This window comes from Clupea harengus, chromosome 2 (genome assembly GCF_900700415.2).
Source record: "Clupea harengus chromosome 2, Ch_v2.0.2, whole genome shotgun sequence".
NCBI lineage: Eukaryota > Metazoa > Chordata > Actinopteri > Clupeiformes > Clupeidae > Clupea > Clupea harengus.
The window spans coordinates 8892969-8914206 of NC_045153.1; the positions used below are offsets into that span (position 1 = coordinate 8892969).

The window sequence follows — 21238 nt, forward strand, 5'->3', positions numbered from 1 at the left end:
GGGACTATGTGGAAATTAGTCTGTACTATGTAAGCGTTAAAATATGATCCATATGCTAATATCTGCCAATAAATATGTGAAGGATGCAGTATATCTTAATTGTACGAATTACTTGTTAAAGTCAAGAGAGGGGCAGAAATATTAGCAGTTGGGTTTTGCTGTTCACATTAGTCAACCACGAGTAATTGCACTCCGGTCCTACAGTGGCAAGCGTGAGCGGAAGTCGGCAGCTGCCGGACTTAGCACGTTGGCTAACTCACTGCTTACCTACAATACATGTACAGTCTGCAGTTGTTTAGCTGTAATGCCGGTTTAAACAGAATAGCTGTGGAAAAGGTCCATTTGAAACATGCCAGTGAAAGAATACTGATAATTGTGAAAACAAGCTGTCAGAATACAGTCTCTACCAAACTCTCCGACGAATCTGTCAGCTATGCGATATGACGAGTGTTTCCACGTGAGTTGCTAGTTAGCTAACGATAGCAGCAGCACAGGTTGCTTTTGTAACAGTGGCGAGCTAGCGTTTGTCTTTAGCAGGGCTTGAAAGTCAAACCCGCTGTCAGTCACAATGATGACGGACCACAGACCAGCATCTGTATTGTGTGATGAGGATTTGCACGAATAAAGGTAAGCTGCTATTTTGAAAATTGTCTGTAGTATTGAAGTTAAATTGATGACAAGAGTAAGCATAGTAGACATGTTCTGCACACCTGTCATTGTAGCCCACGTAATGTTACGCCACCTGACTAATAGTGACAGCTATTGACGCACTTACAATTAGGCACCGACATGATTATCTTTAGTCATTGATAGTGTTGATTGATAAGTGATTTTGTGTCAGCATCCCTACAGTTTAAGGAAGATTGGGAAAGTTTTTCTTCATCTTCTTCTATTGACCTTATTCTTGAACTTATTCTTACAACTTCAGAAATGACAAAAGAGGACAGCATTTCATCTGGACTCCACACCTTGGGACGAACCATCATTACCGGCATACCCCAATAGCCTGAACATGACCTCCTCCTGATCAAATCAGAGGACTCCCTTCTCTCTCCCTCTCCTCCTCCTCCTCCTCCTCCTCCTCCTTCCCTCTCCTCCTCCCCTCTCATCCTCCCCTTCAACAGCCATGCTACGCCTGGCACCCATCAGGTTCTGCTTGTCCCACCGGCTCCTCCACACGAGCGTGGCGGTCCGGGACCAGGTGATGGACCAGCTGCAGGCCTGCGCGGCGGACGACCAGATCCTGGAGGTGGTGGGGCGGCATAAGGCCAAGCTGTCGGTGAGCCACGTGGGCAGCGCCGTGAGCCTGCTGTGGCAGTTCCAGAAGGAGAAGCCCGAGCTCCTGCGCACCATTAACCTGGTGCGCCACCATCCGCAGTTCCTGACGCTGCGCGTGCTGGCCGAGAACAAGATCAGCCAGATGGACGACGTCACGGTGGTGGACATGCTCTACAACGCACTCAGGTGTGGGCAGATTAAGAGGCGCGAGGGGGGGTGTTGGGCCAGGTCATGATGAATGATTGGCACAACTCAGGGGGGAAAAAATATAATCTAGCACAAACTTAATTTGATGTGATGTTCTTCACAGGCTTCATGTGGAACCCCACGATTCCCTCATCCAGCAGTTGGTCACAGAAGCATGGAAGAGACTAGACAGGTGAATGGTATATTCCATCTCTTCTAATCCAATACTAGCAACAAAGCAGTTTCAGTATTCACAATGTGCTATGTATTTATGCGTTGACGGAGTGCTGAGATGTTGACTTGCTGTTGTGACCCTCCCCGTCTCAAAGGTTTCAGATGCCCACTCTCTCCAAGTTCTCTATCTGCCTGAATGACCAGTACCTGCACCATAGTACTCTGATGGGAGAGATTACAGAGATCCTCAGCAGAAAGCTCCACTTGATAAACGATGCAAGGTTGGTGCTGGTTTCCTCTGTGTTGGGTGTTATTCAGAAGCTCAGATTCTCTGCTTTCCTACAATATATTGTGTTGACATGCGTGACGTCAGACAACATTAAATCACCTCTATTCCTCAAACTAAACCCCCCACTAAAGCCTCTGCATGCATTTTGGAGTCAGTTATATCCAAAGAATGTGTCTTTCTGTGTGTGCTTTAATGCTACTGATCCACGCTTCAGTGTCTGCGAAGAATCCTTACATCGCCGCACACCATAAGTGAAAATGATATTCATGCTGACAGGCTTGCTTTATTCACTTCTTGTGAATGCAGTTGATGTCGGCATCAAATTCGAGATTTGGAGGTTTTGACTCTGCAAGAGTGAATTCTACTTTTACATTAGTGATGGAAATGTTGCTCACATCCTACACATTGAAATATTTTTTTTTTACATCTTTGCATGTGTAGAAGAAATGTTGTGTATGTTCCTGCTTTGTGTTTTGAGTTTAATGATATCAGACTGCATGAACCCACCTCAGTCCCACTAACTAACCCTCCTTCTGAATCCTGCTCTCCTCAGGGTCCTCACGACGCTCATGATCAGCGTCTCCTCCCTGTCGTCCCCTCGGCTGCGTGACGCGCTCATCAAGAGGGCCGACGTCCTGATGGACTCCACGGACCCAACCAAGTACAATAACCCACGGCGAGTGGTGCGTTACACTAGTCCTTATATGGACATAGTCATATACAGGATGTGATATTGTGGACCTAGCATCTTTAGTTTTTGTTCCATCTTCTTTCCTGATATTTAAAGTTTTGTGGATGCAGATTTCATTTCTTGCATGCAGTATCTTTAAACCTTTATCCCCCCCCCGCCCCCTTGACCAGGTGCAGTTCATGCGTAACTCCAAACACACACACCGGCTGCTGCTGGAGAAGTGCAACGGGCTGCTGCTGCTCAACGTGCCGCAGATGAACGCCGAGGACATCGCCATCATCACCGGCCTCTACCAGTCGCTGCAGTTCAACAACTGCGACTTCCGCCTGGCCTCGCGCCAGCGTCTGCTGGAGCTGGTGGACTCCAGCACCGACCCAGTGGCCTTCACCAGGCTCTTCGCCACGCTAGGACCCATGGCCAGCCTGGACGTCCGGGAGAGGTACCAGCCGGAGAGGGATTTGGGTTAAATGTGGGAGGAAAGTGAAAATGGGCAAAACACGTAAAACACGTGTAGGATTACTGGATTGTATACTGTATTGACCAGTGTTTTTAGATTGTTTTTCTCCAGCTACAACATGCATTATGTTTTTTTTTTTTTTTTTTGGATACATGGATACTGACAGTATTAAAACACTACAGACAAGCAGAGATGCATAGATTTTGTAAAGTGGAATTAAACACAAAAGAAAAGGTATGAATGCAGAATTGTGTTTTTTGAGTCAGTCATAACATATTCATGTTTTAGTTTGGAAAGCGGTGTCTTAATGATTACTATATCATACTGTGTTGCTATCAGAGAATGAAGGACATAACATTATGATACATTTGTTTTTTAGTGTTTTATATTGGAGAACGCAGCCTTAGAATAATAGGGTATTATTAGTGCTATTGTAGGTTGGAGAACACAGCCTTGTAATTCTAGAGTGTTGGAGAGCGCAACCTTGTAATGCTAGTGTTGGTGTTTTAGGTTGGAGAACACAGCCTTGTAATTCTAGAGTGTTTGAGAACGCAGCCTTGTAATTCTAGAGTGTTGGTGTTTTAGGTTGGAAGGCATGGCCCTGCTCCTAGCGGATGAGCTGAATGGCCAGCAGGCGCTGGCTGTTGCAGAGACTCTAGAGGAGATACATTGCAGGAACCCACAGCTCATCAACAAGTATGTACTTTCTTCGCATACTCAATTATAGTTACAGATTTCCGTTTCAGTAAAAACACGCTTTAATCCATCATTATGTGTACTGTGCATGGAAGTGTGTCGTTGATAGTAATATTAACCCAGATAATGTACAATAATAATATGAAAGTAACAAAATATCCCCAAAAACTTTATGCAAACATATCAACAGTTGCATACGATATGTATTTTTAAGGTGAGAATCACTGTGTTGGTGGACCTTTTCTGTGTCATACTTTGAGCTTCCCCACAGGATTGCATCCATCCTGCACAAAAACCTGGACCATTACCGTCCAGTGGAGATCGCCAGGGTGACCCAGACTCTCATGGTTCTGCACTACCAGAGCCCGGACCTCTACAACCGCCTCAAGACCATCATGCTCAGGTGGCTTTCAGTGCCTAGAGATGTGGACATACTAGACCATATTACTTAGATCATTTAGACTATAGAGAGATGAAGAGATGCTATAGATGAAATTAACGTAAGGTAGCCTGAAATAAGTTAAATAAGTATGGTTGTATTCATGTGGGAAAAGCCTGTAAAGTGTGCAGATGACTTGTTAATAAGATGTGGTAGCATCACATCTTGGAATCTTCTAATTGAAAACTGCCATATAGTGTTGCAAGATTTGTCTCTCTCACTCCCTCTCCCCATATCTCTTTCTCACACACACCCTCTCTCTCATATTTTTCCTCTCTCTCACACATACCCTCTCTCTCATATTTGTCCTCTATCTCTCACACACACACACACCCTCTCTCTCTTATTTTCCCTCTCTCTCACACACACACCCTCTCTCTCATATTTTCCCTCTCTCTCTCTCTCTCTCTCCCTCTCCCTGTCCCTGGACTAACCCCTGTGCTGCCCTCTCCCCCTGTGCAGGTACCTGCAGTCCAGCGTGTTCCCACACGAGGTCACCATGTTGACGCGGGTCCTGTCCATGCTCCCCTCCCCCCGCCTGGACGAGGCGGTGCTGGCGCGGGTGGAGGCCGTCCTGCCCCAGTGCAGCCTCAACAACCTCAACACCCACGCCCTGGCCACCGCTAAGTGGCTCCGCCACGACCCCACCTACCTCCACAGCACCCCTAGCCGCTACGTCAGGTGCGTTGGAACTGGTGGAGTTTGTGTAGCGGTAGCCAGCCGGGACAGAGGTGTGCAGGAAGTAGACCTCACTTGAGTGGACGCCTTAAGAGATCTCCTAGTGACAGATTCTAGCGCTAATGGGTTTTAGCCTCGTTGCTAGCGCACCTACCTCCCATGTCTGAGGTTGCGAGTTCAAAAAGTGTTGATATGAATGATTGATGTGGAACTTTTGAGCTTCTGTGTTGATTACTGGTTCTTGCCTGTTTCTGTTATTAATTCTTGTAGCTCAAATGGTAGAGCAGAATCCTAACAACACCTGGGTCATGGGATTAAATGATAAAAATGGGATGGGACTATCATGGGATAGTGATAAAAAATGAACATTTTTGCAATACTGTAAGCAGAGGATAAAGATGACTTCTAAATGACCAAATTGAAACGTAAGATTGAACCTTATTTGTTTCATTTGTCACACAGACTCCTTCAGAGCCTGATCCGCTGCGGCCATGAGAGGCTGGGCCACGCAGACCGCCTGGAGCTGCTCTTAGAAGAGTTGCGTTACCTGTCGGGGGAGTGGTTCGAGGAGGTGCTGCTGGAGGAGTCGGTGGCCACGTGCAGGAGGCTGGCTGGTCAGGTTACCACGGCCAACGTGCCGGACTTGGCCATCTTCCTAACGCGCATCAACTACCTCAGCCCGCCACTCCTTGACCGCATCGCCGAGGTGGCACTGGAGGGCATACAGGGGGTGTGTATGTGTGTGTGTGTGTGTGTCTGTGTGTGTGTATCCATGTGTGAATCCATGTATCACGTAGATCGGTTTGGTTTATTGGGCAAGGTTATTGTCAAGTCATCGGGCCTTCTGTACATAATATATATAGTAAAGTAGTATAGTAAAGTACATAGATAAACAACATAATTGCAAGGTCTATAAGACATCTGGCTAGATGAGTTTGGCATGGTGTCCATTTTGTTCAAATGCATAATTCCTTTCCTGTAGGTCCACTTCTCTGCCACCTACCCCACCCTGCTGCCTTTCGCCACGCTGAACTACAACACGCCACTCGTCGATGAGTTATTCAACGCCTGCATTCAACGCCTTACCCCGCACATCAGTAAGAGCTCAGACCTGTGGAAATGGAGTGAATCTGAAGCACATTGCCTTTGACATTATAGCAACACATAGGCATATTTTGAACAGTCTCCTGCAAAACACAATGTAGCAAATGTGAAAATCCACTTAGAAATTACCCAGAAAACTGTGTATTAAAATGAATTATCAGGGATGCAAACAGCGCGCTTTTCGGCGCCTCCCGCTTTTTTCACGTCAGTTTGGGTGACTTGTGTGAATCGTGCAGATCCGAAGAGTTTTGTTTAAGGGGGGGGGGGGGGGGGGGGTCTGATTATAATTCCATCAACAGTAATTCTGGATTGCCTCCACCAAACAAGTAAATAAGAAATAAGCAAATCGGCACCGATTATTTCCCAAACCCTCGAAAGCTGTTGCAATGGAGATTTAACGTTACTTTCTGTTTGAAGATCAGGTAGCAGATAGTGTTGAAGAATGGGTTACTTGAAATTGGACGACTTTAAATTAATATTCCAGAAACACTGTAGATTCTTATGCACATAGTTCCAGAAACTAAATCTTGAAGCACCATGGAAAGTGCTTCAGGCTGTTCTGGTGCTGTGTGCTGGATGAGAGCCTTAATGACTGAAGTGGTTCTGGTGCTGTGTACTGGATGAGAGCCTTAATGACTGAAGTGTCCTCTCTCCGTGAACAGGCTCGTTTGACCCTCACCTGCTGGTGCTCCTGGCCTACGCTCTGGCCCTGGCCGACTACTTCCCAGAGGAGGTCATCAGAGAGATCTTCAACGTGGACTTCCTGGCCAAGCTCGACTCCCAGCTGGAGAGTAAGTCTGACTGCCCACTGGACACTCACAACTCACAAGCAATAATCCATAGAAATACAAACTCTACTCCCGCATATTCCAGTCAGGGAGACTAACATGATGGATGAAATAGACATTATAAAAAACATTACATTTTTGAACACTTTGGTGATCAAAGCATAATCTTAGTTCCTTTGATATTAAAGATGGCACAACTAAAAGGGACCCCTGTAGTGATTGTCATGACTACGACTTCATGATTATCCATGACCACCACTCTAATATTTTGTTGTGTTGATTCCACTTTACCCATGACTTCAGCATCCCAGCAGTGTGTGTGTGTGTGTGTGTGTGTGTGTGTGTGGTGTATGACTGTGTGTGTGTGTGTGTGTGTGTGTGTGTGTGTGTGGTGTATGACTGGGCTTTGTTAGGAGCCATATTGGTTTTCTGTGGCTTACGGTGTGTGACAGTGTGTTTTGTGGTGTGTGACAATGTGTTTTGTGGTGTGTGTTACGGTGTGTTTTGTGGTGTGTTACGGTGTGTTTTGTGTATGTGTGTTCAGCGTTACCGGACGCCCTGAACTTGCGGATCCGTCTCCGACTCATGGAGCTGAACCGGGCCGTGTGTCTGGAGTGCCCTGAGTACCAGGTGCCGTGGTTCCACGAGCGCTACTGCAAGCACCAGCAGAAGAGAGGTGGGTCTGACCCACACACACACACGCACACGCACACACACACACACACACGCACACAGACACACACACACATGCACGCACACACAGACACGCAAACAAACAGGTAGTGCTAAGACACACAAACACAACTTTTGAACAAAATAAACGTATTTTCTCATTTTGCCAAGTGTCGAAAACGTGATGAATTCCATAGTTTAAATAACTTGCCGTCTGTAGAACTAGCAAGCTGGCAAACTAGCGAGTATAGAATCATAAACGGCTAGCAAGGTGAAGGATTCTGTCTTTTGTAACCAAGGAAACTACCCACCATTAACCTTGTCCCCACAATCCCCCTTTACTCATCAATAATCAACATTCATCAATTAGAATCCTTTATTTGGATTTAAAAGTAGAATAACAAAATACTCAACATTCATCAATTAAAATGCTTTATTTGGATTCAAAGGAGGATCAAAAACAGGATATAGTTGTGACTTATGACATCACAGTGATAACAGATTGAATGTCTCCAGCAGACTTAAAGCAATGGGAATAAAGGGCTTTGTCCAGTCAGTACAGCAGCTGGGCCCTATTCAACACAGAACACCCAAGGATGAGGAGCCTGAGTGGAGAGTTACCAGTGCAGGCTGATACACACATAGAGCTCCCACACCTCCATTGTCCCCTTCCTGCCTTAATTCTTGCTTTTTAAACACAGATTGCCAAAAACCTTAAATGGTGTGGCATAAAGGCCTGTGAGCTTCCCATTCAGCTCCTGAACAGACATCTCCTCTGCAACCATCTTCCAGTCATGAATTTTGTTGCTGTTCAGTTTCCTCATTCCAGTCTTTGTGGGAGCCAGGAAACCCCGTGAATATTTACTCTTCTTCAGTTTGTGTGTGCAGCAGAAAGCAGACCAGAAGCAGCTAGGCACGTTTACCCTCTCTTTTGCCTTCCCCCTCACGTTCTTTTTTTTCAACCATACCTCCCCTGGTACCACACCGGTGACGACATGAGCGCTGCCACCCTGGCACAGGTTAGATATTACATTTGATGAAACTCTCTCCACCTGGTTGTACCAGGCCTTGTTGTGTCCCCCACCTTGCGGAGCGGCATTGGTGAGGGTGTAGGTGGATACAGCCTGGTCCTGATTACAGTTGTGGCAGCGGGGGTACAGGTGGCCCTTCTGGTAACCTGAGTTTTTATAGTCGGCATTCACAGCCTGGTGTTTACCCACTGCCTTTTTATTTGCCTTTTTCTTTGCCTTTTTCTTTGTCTTTTTCTTTGCCTGTGCCTCAGTGGTCATTTCTTCCCCCATGTAGTCATCAAGCTGCAGTTCAGATTAGAGACACAAGAGGGCAGAAGTCAGAAAAATCACTCTTTCTAAAACAGTCAGCTTTGCACATTTTTCTAATATGCATACTCCAATGTCCTCAGTAATTCTTACACGCGCACACACACGCACACACACACACAGTTGCACCACTTACGATGACGAACAAATAGAAGCCACTTAGACAGTGAATGATGAGCCGTTGTATTACATTTATGTTCTAAACCAACTGACAGAAATCACACACACACACACACACACACATTTATATTCTAAACAACTGACAGAAAACAAAGTAAACCCACCCCAGGCTCGATCATCCAGGTAGATTTTGGCTTCACCTTCGCATACCCAGTGTACAGGTAGGCAGAGTACACAGGGATCCTGTTGCGTATGTCGTAGAGAGTGGCGTACCTGTACCTCCCCTTGTACTTCTGGCAGATCTGCCTGTATATGGGTTTCTCATTCTGGTCTCGGGACACCAGTACAGTGGGAGTGACGGGTCTGTTATTCTGGTCCTTAATGAAAAACTCAGGACAGGAGTCAGCGAAAGAGTCAACGACCTCCCCCTCCACCAGTGAGACGAGACCCAGCAGCATCAGAGCGATCAGCTTCATCATGAGGATGAGAATGATGATGATTATGACGAAGAACAGTGTTCTCTGTCTCTCTGTCTCTGTCTCTGTCTCTCTCTCTCTCTCTCTCTCTCTCTCTCTCTCTCTCTCTCTCTCTCTCTCTCTCTCTCTCTTGCTCACAGCTCTGAGGAGAGTGAGGAGAGCACCTCAGAGGGCCAGCTTAAATACTCACCAGACACACACACACACACACACACACATACTCACTCACCAGACACACACACACACACACACACACATATACACACACACACACACACACACACAAACACAAACAAACAAACACGCCCGCACACCATCTTGAAACTAAAACTGAATATGCTTGCCAAATAAGGATACTGATAAACCCTTTCCCCTGTCGTGACTTGAAATTACATGACGATGTTGATGATGAAGAACAGCGTTCTCTCTGAGTAAAGTCAGGAGAGTTGTTTTGAGAGCTACACAGACACACACACACACACATGAGCGCACGCTTAAACACTCTTTTTTTCTCCCTTTCTTTTCTAGTTCAACCACGGTGTTGTGTGTGTCATGTACTGCCCGTGTTGATTTATATTCTCTTTGTGTCATTTACTGTCTAGAAGACTTTTACAGGGGTCAGGAGGGAGACTAGGAATAGGAATAATGTGAAGGAAAGCACACCTGTGTGTACATTTGTGAGAGAGAGAGAGAGAGAGAGAGAGAGAGAGAAAGTGTTTGTGTGAGAGAAAATGTCTGTGCGTGTTAGTAAGGGGACTCAACATTATAATGTTCAGAAAAGCACATAATGTTGAAACAAACACACAGACACAAATACACACACACACACACACACACACACACACACACACACACACACACACACACAGACAAATACACACACTCTCCGGACAGCACAGTCCACACAATCAAATACCCACTTCCACACAGGTAAACAGCATAGATTTCATTTCACACACACCCACAGCCTCAGGTGCTTCAGGGGAGTCTTTCATCTTGGTTTGGCTTGCCTAACACACTCACACACCACAAAGCTTTCTCCATCAACAAAATACATTTTGCTCTCTGACACACTTGCACACACTCCTACAAAAAGACAAGCTCCGGTATTTGGCTCTGTCATCTTCCACCTGCACCACCGTCCAAAAGTTTGGGGTCACTTGTTTTCATAGAAACAGGATTCTTTGACGAAAGCAAAGTTTAAAGTACACAATCATTATTTCAGTTAAAAATCATTATTTCTAACCTCGTCAATGACTATATTTCCTATTCAGTTTGCTACATCTCCTATTCAAACTCATGAACGTTTTCATGTAAAACAAGGACATTTATAGGTGACCCCAGACTTCTGAACGGTAGTGTAGTCATGGTATAATTGGCAAATAGTAACAATTCTCCTCCTTCATCCTTACTGCAAAGGGGGGTTTGCTGTGGGCCTTACAACCTAAACGTCTGACATAACTGTTTCATCTACAGATAATCAAATGTAATGCTGATGTAATCCTAGAATGCGTTACTCATCGAGTAATCTAACAGAATACGTTACAAATTACATTTTAGAACATATATTCTGTAATCTGTACTGGAATACATTTAAAGTGTATGTTGAAGGAACCAGGATTTAAGATTTAGAGTTAATAAGTATATGCCATAGTCAATAATTCAACGTATCTCCTTCCTAGTTGTAATGGTTAGTTTTTTTTGGAGATGTGTGAAGTGTAAAACTTCTCATGTGTATTCTGGACCTGAGCTACATGAGGTGTGAGAGAGCTCTCAACTTCCTCCCCGGCCAGGGCATAGTATCTAGGTTCCTCGGCCTCATGCATAGATTTTGAGTTCTTTGATCATGGCTAGAGTTCTGACACCCCTGTGCTTTGGGTCTCAGACTTCACGACTCCCAGGCAATAATTAGCATTAAGGGATGGAGCTATGGGGTGACACTCCTTGCTTTGCCAACAGGATAAGAACCTGTATTGTTCCAAAACCTGACAGAAAGAGATTTAGGTGAATCCATCCGGTGATATTTAAGTCTCTCCTCCTCTGGTGTACATCACTGAAAGATTAAACCTGCATTTTTGGTTGATCATACCTCAGACTGAGTCTCCAATATATGGGATACATTTCATTCCTATCAATGTAACCCTCCCAGCATTGTTCAAGTGTTTGTTTTCCCATCCAGACAGACTCCCAGACGACCTTTAACCCCTGTATTCCTCTTGTGTCTTGTGTGTGCACCACAGGGAATACTTCAGTGACCCCAGTCCAGCAGCAGATCCACAAAATGCTGGGGGAGGTCCTGGGTGGGATCAACTGTGCCCGCGTGGCTGTGCTCACTCCATACTTCTACACCGTCAGTAAGGAGGCAATCATGTCACACTCCACACTTCTATACTCACTCCACACTTCTATACTCACTCCACACTCCACACTTCTATACTCACTCCACACTTCTATACTCACTCCACACTCCACACTTGTTTACTCACTCCACACTCTACACTTATATACTCACTCCACACTTCTATACTCACTCCACACTCCACACTTGTTTACTCACTCCACACTCTACACTTCTATACTCACTCCACACTTCTATACTCACTCCACATTCCACACTTCTATACTCACTCCACACTCCACACTTCTATACTCACTCCACACTTCTATACTCACTCCACACTCCACACTTCTATACTCACTCCACACTTCTATACTCACTCCACACTTCTATACTCACTCCACACTCCACACTTGTTTACTCACTCCACACTCTACACTTCTATACTCACTCCACACTTCTATACTCACTCCACATTCCACACTTCTATACTCACTCCACACTCCACACTTCTATACTCACTCCACACTTCTATACTCACTCCACACTCCACACTTCTATACTCACTCCACACTTCTATACTCACTCCACACTTCTATACTCACTCCACACTTCTATACTCACTCCACACTCTACACTTCTATACTCACTCCACACTTCTATACTCACTCCACACCAAACTTCTAAACTCACTCCACACTCTACACTTCTATACTGACTCCACACTTCTAGGCGTGAGTGGTTTGGCTGACAGGCGTGTGTTGCGGTCTCTCCTCAGACTTTGAGTGTGTTCTGGACCGCCAGGGCCAGCCGGTGCCCTACACCACACCCAGCAGGCTTCAGATCAGCGAGGAGGGGAAGGTGCAGTGGGCATCCAGTGCCACGGAGCAGGAGAGGATGGAGCTGCCCACAGGAGCCCAGAGGTACACACCTAATGCCCACTATTACAGGAGCCCAGAGGTACACACCGTATGCCCACTATTACAGGAGCCCCGAGGTACACACCTTATGCCCACTATTACAGGAGCCCAGAGGTACACACCTTATGCCCACTATTACAGGAGCCCAGAGGTACACACCTTATGCCCACTATTACAGGAGCCCAGAGGTACACACCTTATGCCCACTATTTAGAGGAGCCCAGAGGTACACACCTAATGCCCACCATTACAGGCAACTCTCTCTTTTTAGTCTGTCTGGACATTAAACACAGAATCCACAGACTGAGAGAGGCAGAGTGTAGCTTTAGTTGACGAAAAAAGCCTTTTAGATTTACAGTGTAAGAAAAAAGGAAGTTTCTTTTGTGGTTGATGTAGCATCTTAGAAAAAGGAAGTTTCTTTTGTGGTTGGTTGCAGCAATCTATCTTCTTAGAAAAAGGAAGTTTCTTTTGTGGTTGGTGCAGCAATCTAGCCTGGATGCCAGACGAACTTAGCCACGCCCACAAATTATTTGGTCGGGAAGTTCGGTCTGGTGTCGCTCCGTTGGGGAGAAATTATCTCCTCACAAAAATCTGTGAGGAGATAGATAGACCAATCAAATTGTCAGGGCGGGCTTTATACGATGATGGACAGATGATCGACCCTAACGTAATCAACCACGTCACCAAAGAGCTTTTGGGTGAATTCGTTTTCAAACAAACATGGCTGCCGTTGGAGAGCTGAAATGTGGAAATTCGAGTCTGTTTTAAGAAGACATTGACAGCACATTCATTTTGAAAGAGGAACAGAGAAACGCGATCAAGGCATTTGTCGATCGAAAAAGATGTTTTTGCCGTCCTTCCTACGGGATCCGGTAAAAGTTTAATGTATCAGCTGGCCCCATGGTCTACGTTATGGTCATACTACGTTGCTCTGATTGTTGTAGCCTATCAATTGAGCGAAAGAGGCCTTTTTTTCCCTAGTTCGGTTGAAACACGCCCCATAATCACAGCCCAACGGAGCGGTCTCAGACTCATATTCTGACTAGAATTATGAGTATGACATCGTCAGGCTAGCAGCAATCTATCTTCTTAGAAAAAGGAAGTTTCTTTTGTGGTGTAATTAGTGCAGTAATGAAGCACGTGGAACATACTCCGGATTCAGCGTGCAGATCTGAACCACAAGCATCTCCAACTCTAGCCATATATAGTGTTTAAGACACCTCTTAGGCTTTTAATGTAAATGAGCTAGGCTTCAAATGCAAACAATTCTGGCAACCTTTTGCTGTTCTGTAAGATAATCAGGTTTCTCTGACTGAGATGGTTCTCAATGACCTACCCCATTCCCATACTAAGATTAATTGCCGTCACTCACACCTCAGTTTGCTTCCTGACCCTAGGGGTCTGAGCAAATCCAGTGTGGGGACCTTTCCTTTGTTACCATGATAAGATTACCATTTTGGAAATTATGCTGGCCAACTTTTGGTGGTCACAGCAGCTGCTTGATCATGAATCTCATGTTCACTCACCTCTTCTCATTTTGGGCCAGAGGGCCCTCTTAACTCTTCTCATTTTGAGCCTGAGTGCCCCCTTAACTCTTCTCCCAATGTCAGGACTTGGCACAGTGCAGACAAGACCTGGGGAGTAGTTCTGTGCAGAATCATTGTCAAGCATTAGCCAAAGCACCAAGGGTTTAGCTGAAGTAGGGCAGAACACAAACAATGTAATCTAATCTAAAACTTGTTTGCCATCTTCTCTCCCAAAAAGAATCGCTCTCGACTTCCTCGACCCAAGGTCCTTCTGCAAAAACTCCCGGCACGTGAAAGGAGAGATCCATTTGAGGAAAAGGCACTTGGAAATTCTTGGATACCATGTCATCCAGGTAAAGCGAAAGATGCTGATTACTCTGACAGATTTATTTTTTTAAGTTTCTACTGTTTTTTTAGACTCATTTATTTTCTTTTTTTTCACTGTAAAGCACTTCTATTCCTAGACAGGTTCTATGTGAATAAAACTCAATTACTGACTTCTAGCCCAATCTGCTTGTATAGATTCCTCACTACGAGTGGAACTCTATGGAGCTGTCTACTCAGGATGCCTGGCAACAGTACCTGAAGAAGAGGATATTCCAGGACTTACCATGAAGTTCTGAAGGACTTACAAGGAATACATTTCTACAGAGACATATATATTTTTGTAAAGGTCATGTTGATCAATACATTGCCACGGGGGTCCATGTTTGGACTTCGTTTGAAGATGGTCACGCTTCCGGGCAGGAAGGGAAAAGTGACTGGGGTTTATCAAGTGCACATTACACTGTGGGAGATGCGTATGTGTGACTGACTAAAAATGGACAACGCCTCGGGAAACAAATCATGAGATGGAATGCTATGTGCTAATATTGCTATTGAATGTTTAATAAAAATGCTGATGCTCTTTTGTTTAAATGTTTTGTTTACTCTTTGGCCAACTTTCTTTGATTAGGCCATCTGCTCAGTGAAAAAGGGTCTCTCTTAACAAGACAAGCAGTACATACACGGACATTCACATGAAAAGCAGCTCGGAAAATACAACTTTATTTTACAAAAGTGCTTTTACACAGTCTTTTGAAAGTGAACAGTCAACGACATGTTTTCAACAGCATGAGACATCAGTGTCAGAACTAAACCTCTGCTGGTTTATGTTGAGAATAACAGACCTATCCCACGGTCAGCATCTCAGCACTGATTGACCTCAATTTTCACATATGATATGTGTATGCTGGTCCTACGACAGCAGAGCAGGACGGTCATACCCCAACCTCACACCAATCATGCAAACTTACATTATTTTCAACAACAAAAAAAGAAAAAAGAAGGAAAAATACTGGAATATTGGTGTGAAAACCCAAGCCACTTCACAGTGTGTAAAAACAGAGTACAGCCCTAAGTGGATATGTTGTATAATAACGTCTGAACTGGCTCTAGTGTCAGATGGGACGTCTGTAGGGGCAAGACCTGTGGGTTGAGAATGGCGCCCCCTAGAGGCACAAGTGTATTACTGCTTGTGCACCAGCATTTCTGAGCCATGGGATCCTGCTGGCATAGTACTTGTGTGCATGACCACTCTCCTGTAGAGCATTACAAATGGTTCTCTCTGAAGCTGTATGAATCTTGTTTTCAGAATTACACATTTTTAAACGAATCCCTTGTTCAGTTCAGTCGAGTAGACAGCACTGCCAGGGAGATTCAGCACCTACAACAATCAAGTTCATCAAGAGCGGGTGCTGTGTTGTGCTTTGACTTTTTCACATTCAGTAGGCATACTGGTGGACAGAACAGCCACCAGTGATTTAGTAACACTTTATATGACAGTCTCCTTGATGCATTGGACCTTTAGTCCAGAGTAACACCCTACCTGTGGTGTGTAAAAGCTATTTACGCTATGCACACTTGTCATTACTCAGAGTAATAAAGCATACTACACTGTTAGTTCTAGTGTATTTACACTGTCAATAGTGTACGCTGGTTGGACTCATTAATAGTATAATCAGCGCTGCTGTGTTGGAGAGCGCTGCCCAGGCACCACGAAAGAAGTGAACCATCGTTGACCGACTGTTACGCCCCTCTACACCCCTACTGGCTTTGCAGTGGCAGTGCAATAGCTTTTAGGTGGTGAATGGGCATAATTAGCCTGATTGTCCACACCTGGGGAGGTGTGGATAAAAGCCATGCGGTTTGTCCTCAGAAGGAGGCCTTGCATTCACACCATGCTTTGGAGGCTGGTGAACACCATGTGTTTGGTGCTCTCACTATTTTACTCTGTGTTTTGTGTTATATAGGAATAAATAGTATTTTTGTACAACTCTGTGGTCTGGCTCTTCATTTGTTGCGGCTCAAGAGCCGGGTCGTAACTCCGACATAGGCTACAACAGTGAGTGTGTAGTCAGGCAAGCTAATGATTGAACAAAATAAATGTATTATCTCATTTTGCCAAGAGTCGTCACACGATCTCAGCAAACAGAAGTTGAACAGCAGATGTAGAATTCTTTAGCACGGATTTATTGAAGAGTTTAAACATCAATAAGAGAAGGTCTGCGGAAGCATTTGACAAATAATACTCGCGCCACCGTATTTAAAAGTTTATCTACCACTCCCACAACAGCCCTAGTTGGCTGACCCCTTTGACCAATGAAACCTCTGACCTCTCATCTGACCTTATCCATTCACAAGGCTTTCACTGCACCTAATGACCCACCCCTTATTTTCCTTAGGTCAACACCCCCTTATTTGAGATCTCAACACTCATCTTATATACTATGTGTGACTAACCCACATTAAACCCTCAAACTAATGAAATGGGTTACCTGGCAAATCCCTTCTTACTCATATAAAAATATCCCACACAAGCTAGCGAGTATGTAAGGGATAATGTATAGTCCGGCAGTCATTAACGAAAAATAAATCCTGACGGGATGAACAGGACCAAGACGCACAGCAGAGGAATATCAGTAGAATAAAAAATACTCAACAGTATTCAATTGAAATGCTTTATTTGGATTCAAAGGAGGATCAAAAACAGGATATAGTTGTGACTTATGACATCACAGTGATAACAGATTGAATGTCTACAGCAGACTTAAAGCAATGGGAATAAAGGGCTTTGTCCAGTCAGTACAGCAGCTGGGCCCTATTCAAAACAGGACACCCAAGGATGAAGAGCCTGAACGCTAACGTCAGTCTTGGTTCCTGGTTCTGAGAGTTACCAGTGCAGGCTGATCCATCCATCACATACACATAGAGCTCCCACACCTTCCTTTTCCCCTTCCTGCCTTAATTCTTGCTTTTTAAACACAGATCGCCAAAGACCTTAAATGGTGTGGCATAAAGGCCTGTGAGCTTCCCATTCAGCTCCTGAACAGACATCTCCTCTGCGACCATCTTCCAGTCATGCTTTGCGTCTTTGTTTAGTTTCCTCATTCCAGTCTTTGTGGGAGCCAGGAAACCCTGCGAATATTCACTCTTCTTCACTCTGTGTGTGCAGCAGAAAGCAGACCAGAAGTAGCCAGGCACATTCACCCTTTTCTCTTTTTTTTCTCTAACCATTCGTCCCCTGGTATCACACCGGTGACTACATAAGCGCTGCCGTCCTTGCACCAGTTAGATATATGATTTGCTGAAACTTTCTCCACCTGTCCGTACCAGTCCTTGTTGTCTTCCTCATCCTGCGGAGCGGCGTTGGTGAGGGTGAAGGTGGAGTCTGATTGGTCCTGATCACAGTTGTGGCAGTGGGGGTACAGGTGGCCCTTCTGGTAAGGCTGCTGGTCAATATAGTCGTCATTCACAGCCTGGTTTTTACCCACTGGTCCACCTGCCTTTGCCTCAGTGGTCATTTTTGTCTCACTGTGGTCATTAAGCTGCAGTTCAGATTAGAGACACAAGAGAGCAGGAGAGAGTCAAAAAATAACTCTTTCTAAAACAGTCAGCTTTGCACAATATGCATACTCCGATGTCCTCAGTACTTATTGTACACACACACACACACACACAGTTGCACCACCTACAATCACAAACAAATAGAGGTCACTTAGACAGTCAAAGATGAGCGATGGGAATGGTCGTTGTATTACATTTATATTCTAAACACCTGACAGAAATCACACACACACACACACATTTATATTCTAAACAACTGACAGAAATCACACACACACACACACACACACACACACACAACACACACACACACACATTTATATTCTTAACAACTGACAGAAAACAAAGTAAACCCACCCCAGGCTCGATCATCCAGGTAGATTTTATGGCCACCTTCGCATACCCAGTGTACAGGTAGGCAGAGTACACAGGGATCCTGTTGTGCGTGTCGTAGAGAGTGGCGTACCTGTAGATATTCTCGTACTTCTGGCAGATCTGCCTGTATCTCTCTATGAGTTTCCCAGTCTTGTCTCTCTTTTGGGACACCAGTACAGTGGGAGTGACGGGTTTCTTATTCTGGTCCTTAATGAAGGGGTCAGTACAGGAGTCAGCGAAAGACTTAACGACCTCCCCCTCCACCAGTGAGACGAGACCCAGCAGCAGCAGAGCGATCAGCTTCATCTTGAGGATGATGATGATGATCTTGACAAAGAACAGTGTTCTCTCTCAGCGCTGAGAAGAGTGAGGAGAGCAGCTCAAAAGGCCAGCTTAAATACTCACCAGACACAGACACACACACGTGCACACACACACACGCCTGCGCGCACACACCATCTTTCCTTATCTTGAAACTGAATATGCTTGCCAAATAAGGATACTGATGAAACCCTTTCCCCTGTCGTGACTTGAAATTACATGTTGATGATGATGATGAAGAACAGCGTTCTCTCTCAGAGTTAAGTGAGGAGAGACGTTTTGAGAGCTACACACACACACATGCACAGTTACACTTAACAAACTCCCCCCTTTTCTTAAAAAAAAAAGTTTGTTTCTTATTTTAACTCTCTAAACAAAACAAAGTCAAAAATGTTTTTTGTCTCTTTGATTTGTTATTTTGTCCTCTCATTCTTTAAGTTGCCATACACCTTCGTTGAGAGCCCTGATGTTCCTTTCTTTGTCAAGCAGTCAGCGAGCTGTTCTTTGGTAGCAGACCACATGATGTGTTGAATGGTTCCAGATTGAATGAGCTTTTTGACATTGCTGATTTCGCAAACGCAGACGCAGTCTCTTCTCAGTAACTGATTTGGTGGACTTGACAGCATCAAGCAGTGGGTGATTGTCAGTTACACATACAATAGGTAGACCTCTGTGCTTGCAGTCACCTACAGTAAGTTATGAGTACAGTGTAGCTAAGAACATTGCATTGTCAATGCCATCTGCAAGAGCCAAAGTCTCTCCTGCCAACTCTCCTGCTTCTGACAACTCTTCTGATTCTTTTTGATTGCCAGCATATAGGTGCAGGATAAGCAGGATAAGATGCCCCCCCTTACGGTCCTGGAAGGCTGCCCATTGAAGGACCACTGAACAGTACTAGCTTCAGGGAGCTTTCTTTTCCTAGGTGCTGGAACTTCAAGGTCACTTCATCAGATTTTAGTTTCCTGATTAGTTTATTTGTACAGTGCAGAGTCTGAACAGTTGCATGTAGTTGAAGGTGTTGTGCTCTTCTCGTTCACTTAGAAAGCCACTTTCAAGCGTGGTATGACTGTTGTGGAGAACATTTCTGAACCTCCCCAGATAAAGTCATCTACATGGCAAGCGAGGACTCCCATTACATTATAGGAATCATCCAGCCAGTAGAAGACTGCTGGGTCAACTTGTGACAAGGCAGCTCCCAACTGATACATGGTACTGATACTGATACTTCTCTTATTGTACCAATGAAGAGAGGCGTCTGCTAGTCCGTAAACACATTTCTTCAGTTTCCACAGAATTCCTTGGCTCTGAGCCATTGGTGGTGGACGAACGTAGATATTTCGAGTCAATTCTTTGCCTTGTAAAAAGTTGCTTTAATGTCCATAGAACAGTATAGAATAGTCCATAGCCATTTCCTTTGACAGATGACTGCCATGATCATTCTTACTCAGAGGCACATGTAGGGGAGTCCTTTGGTAGCTCCTGCCTGTTTATTTCTTCAAAGCCTCTAGAAACTAGTCTAGGTTTAGGTGCAACACCATCAGGAGTCTCTTTCAGTACACACCCACCGTGTCGAGATGCATTTTTGACCCTCATCACTCAATTCTTCAAAGACGTTATTCTTTTTCCAGTAACATAGTTCAACTTGTTTAGCCCGGTGAAAAACAGCATCATTCATCAGAAGAATGTCATCTTCATAACTGTCTGTCATAACAGGTCAGCATGCTCGGATGGAGCCATGTGAACATTGTCCATCCGACTCAGATTGACTGACCCTGTAGTACTAGCAATTTCCTCTGGTCCACTGTATTGCATATTATACCAGTCTCTGTTTTTACCAGTGGCCTTCCTTGCACGGCCAAGAATCTTTCCCGTTATTGTTTGTCCACTTTCTATGTCTGAATATGTATGTATTTCAGCTGCAGACTTTCAGGAGTTGCGACAGTGGCTGTCTGTAATGTATCAGTTTATGCACACCTATCCTGTTCAGAATGATGCGACTCAGAGTGTGGTAACATTGTTTTGCCTTCTGACACAGCCTTTCTTAGCCTGGAGTGATGCACATGGACACAGGTGCCGCCGTACATCACAAAGACCACTAGTGCGTCAATGACCATACCTGGACCTTTCCACTCCGTGCATTCAGCCAGTTTGTAGTAGACTTTGTCCCCGGTTTTGTATTGATCATCATTAGGTCACAGTTGTTTATGAAGGGCTCATCGGATCCTCTCAGAGCATTCTGCCTCTGTGAAGGCCCACCGTGCAGCATGTAAAGTTGCAATATGCTGAGCTATCCAGTTGTTTGGTGTAGTGTTTTCAAGGGCTAGTTGCTTATCGGTCAGGACTGACGCCATATTTGGGTTTTGGCCGAACACAAGTTGATATGGGCTGTAGCAGTGCACATTGTGCATTGAATTCTTTGCCATCAAAGCAATCCAGAGCCATTTCCCAATTACATCCATTGTCCTTTTTTATTTTCAACAGGATTTCA

At 44.8% G+C, this 21238-nt stretch overlaps 1 protein-coding gene across 1 annotated transcript; it reads left to right on the forward strand.

The window, feature by feature from the left end:
* Positions 1 to 184: 184 nt before the first annotated feature.
* Positions 185 to 15087, forward strand: fastkd1 (FAST kinase domains 1). Its single transcript, XM_031582141.2, has 17 exons — positions 185 to 627; positions 929 to 1464; positions 1589 to 1657; positions 1794 to 1919; positions 2481 to 2610; positions 2789 to 3057; positions 3661 to 3771; positions 4043 to 4174; positions 4673 to 4891; positions 5351 to 5618; positions 5871 to 5985; positions 6655 to 6783; positions 7325 to 7456; positions 11626 to 11739; positions 12502 to 12646; positions 14408 to 14522; positions 14692 to 15087. Exons 2-17 carry the CDS (start codon positions 1127 to 1129, stop codon positions 14782 to 14784), a joined length of 2505 nt encoding a protein of 834 aa, XP_031438001.1. The 5' UTR covers positions 185 to 627; positions 929 to 1126; the 3' UTR covers positions 14785 to 15087.
* Positions 15088 to 21238: the final 6151 nt, after the last annotated feature.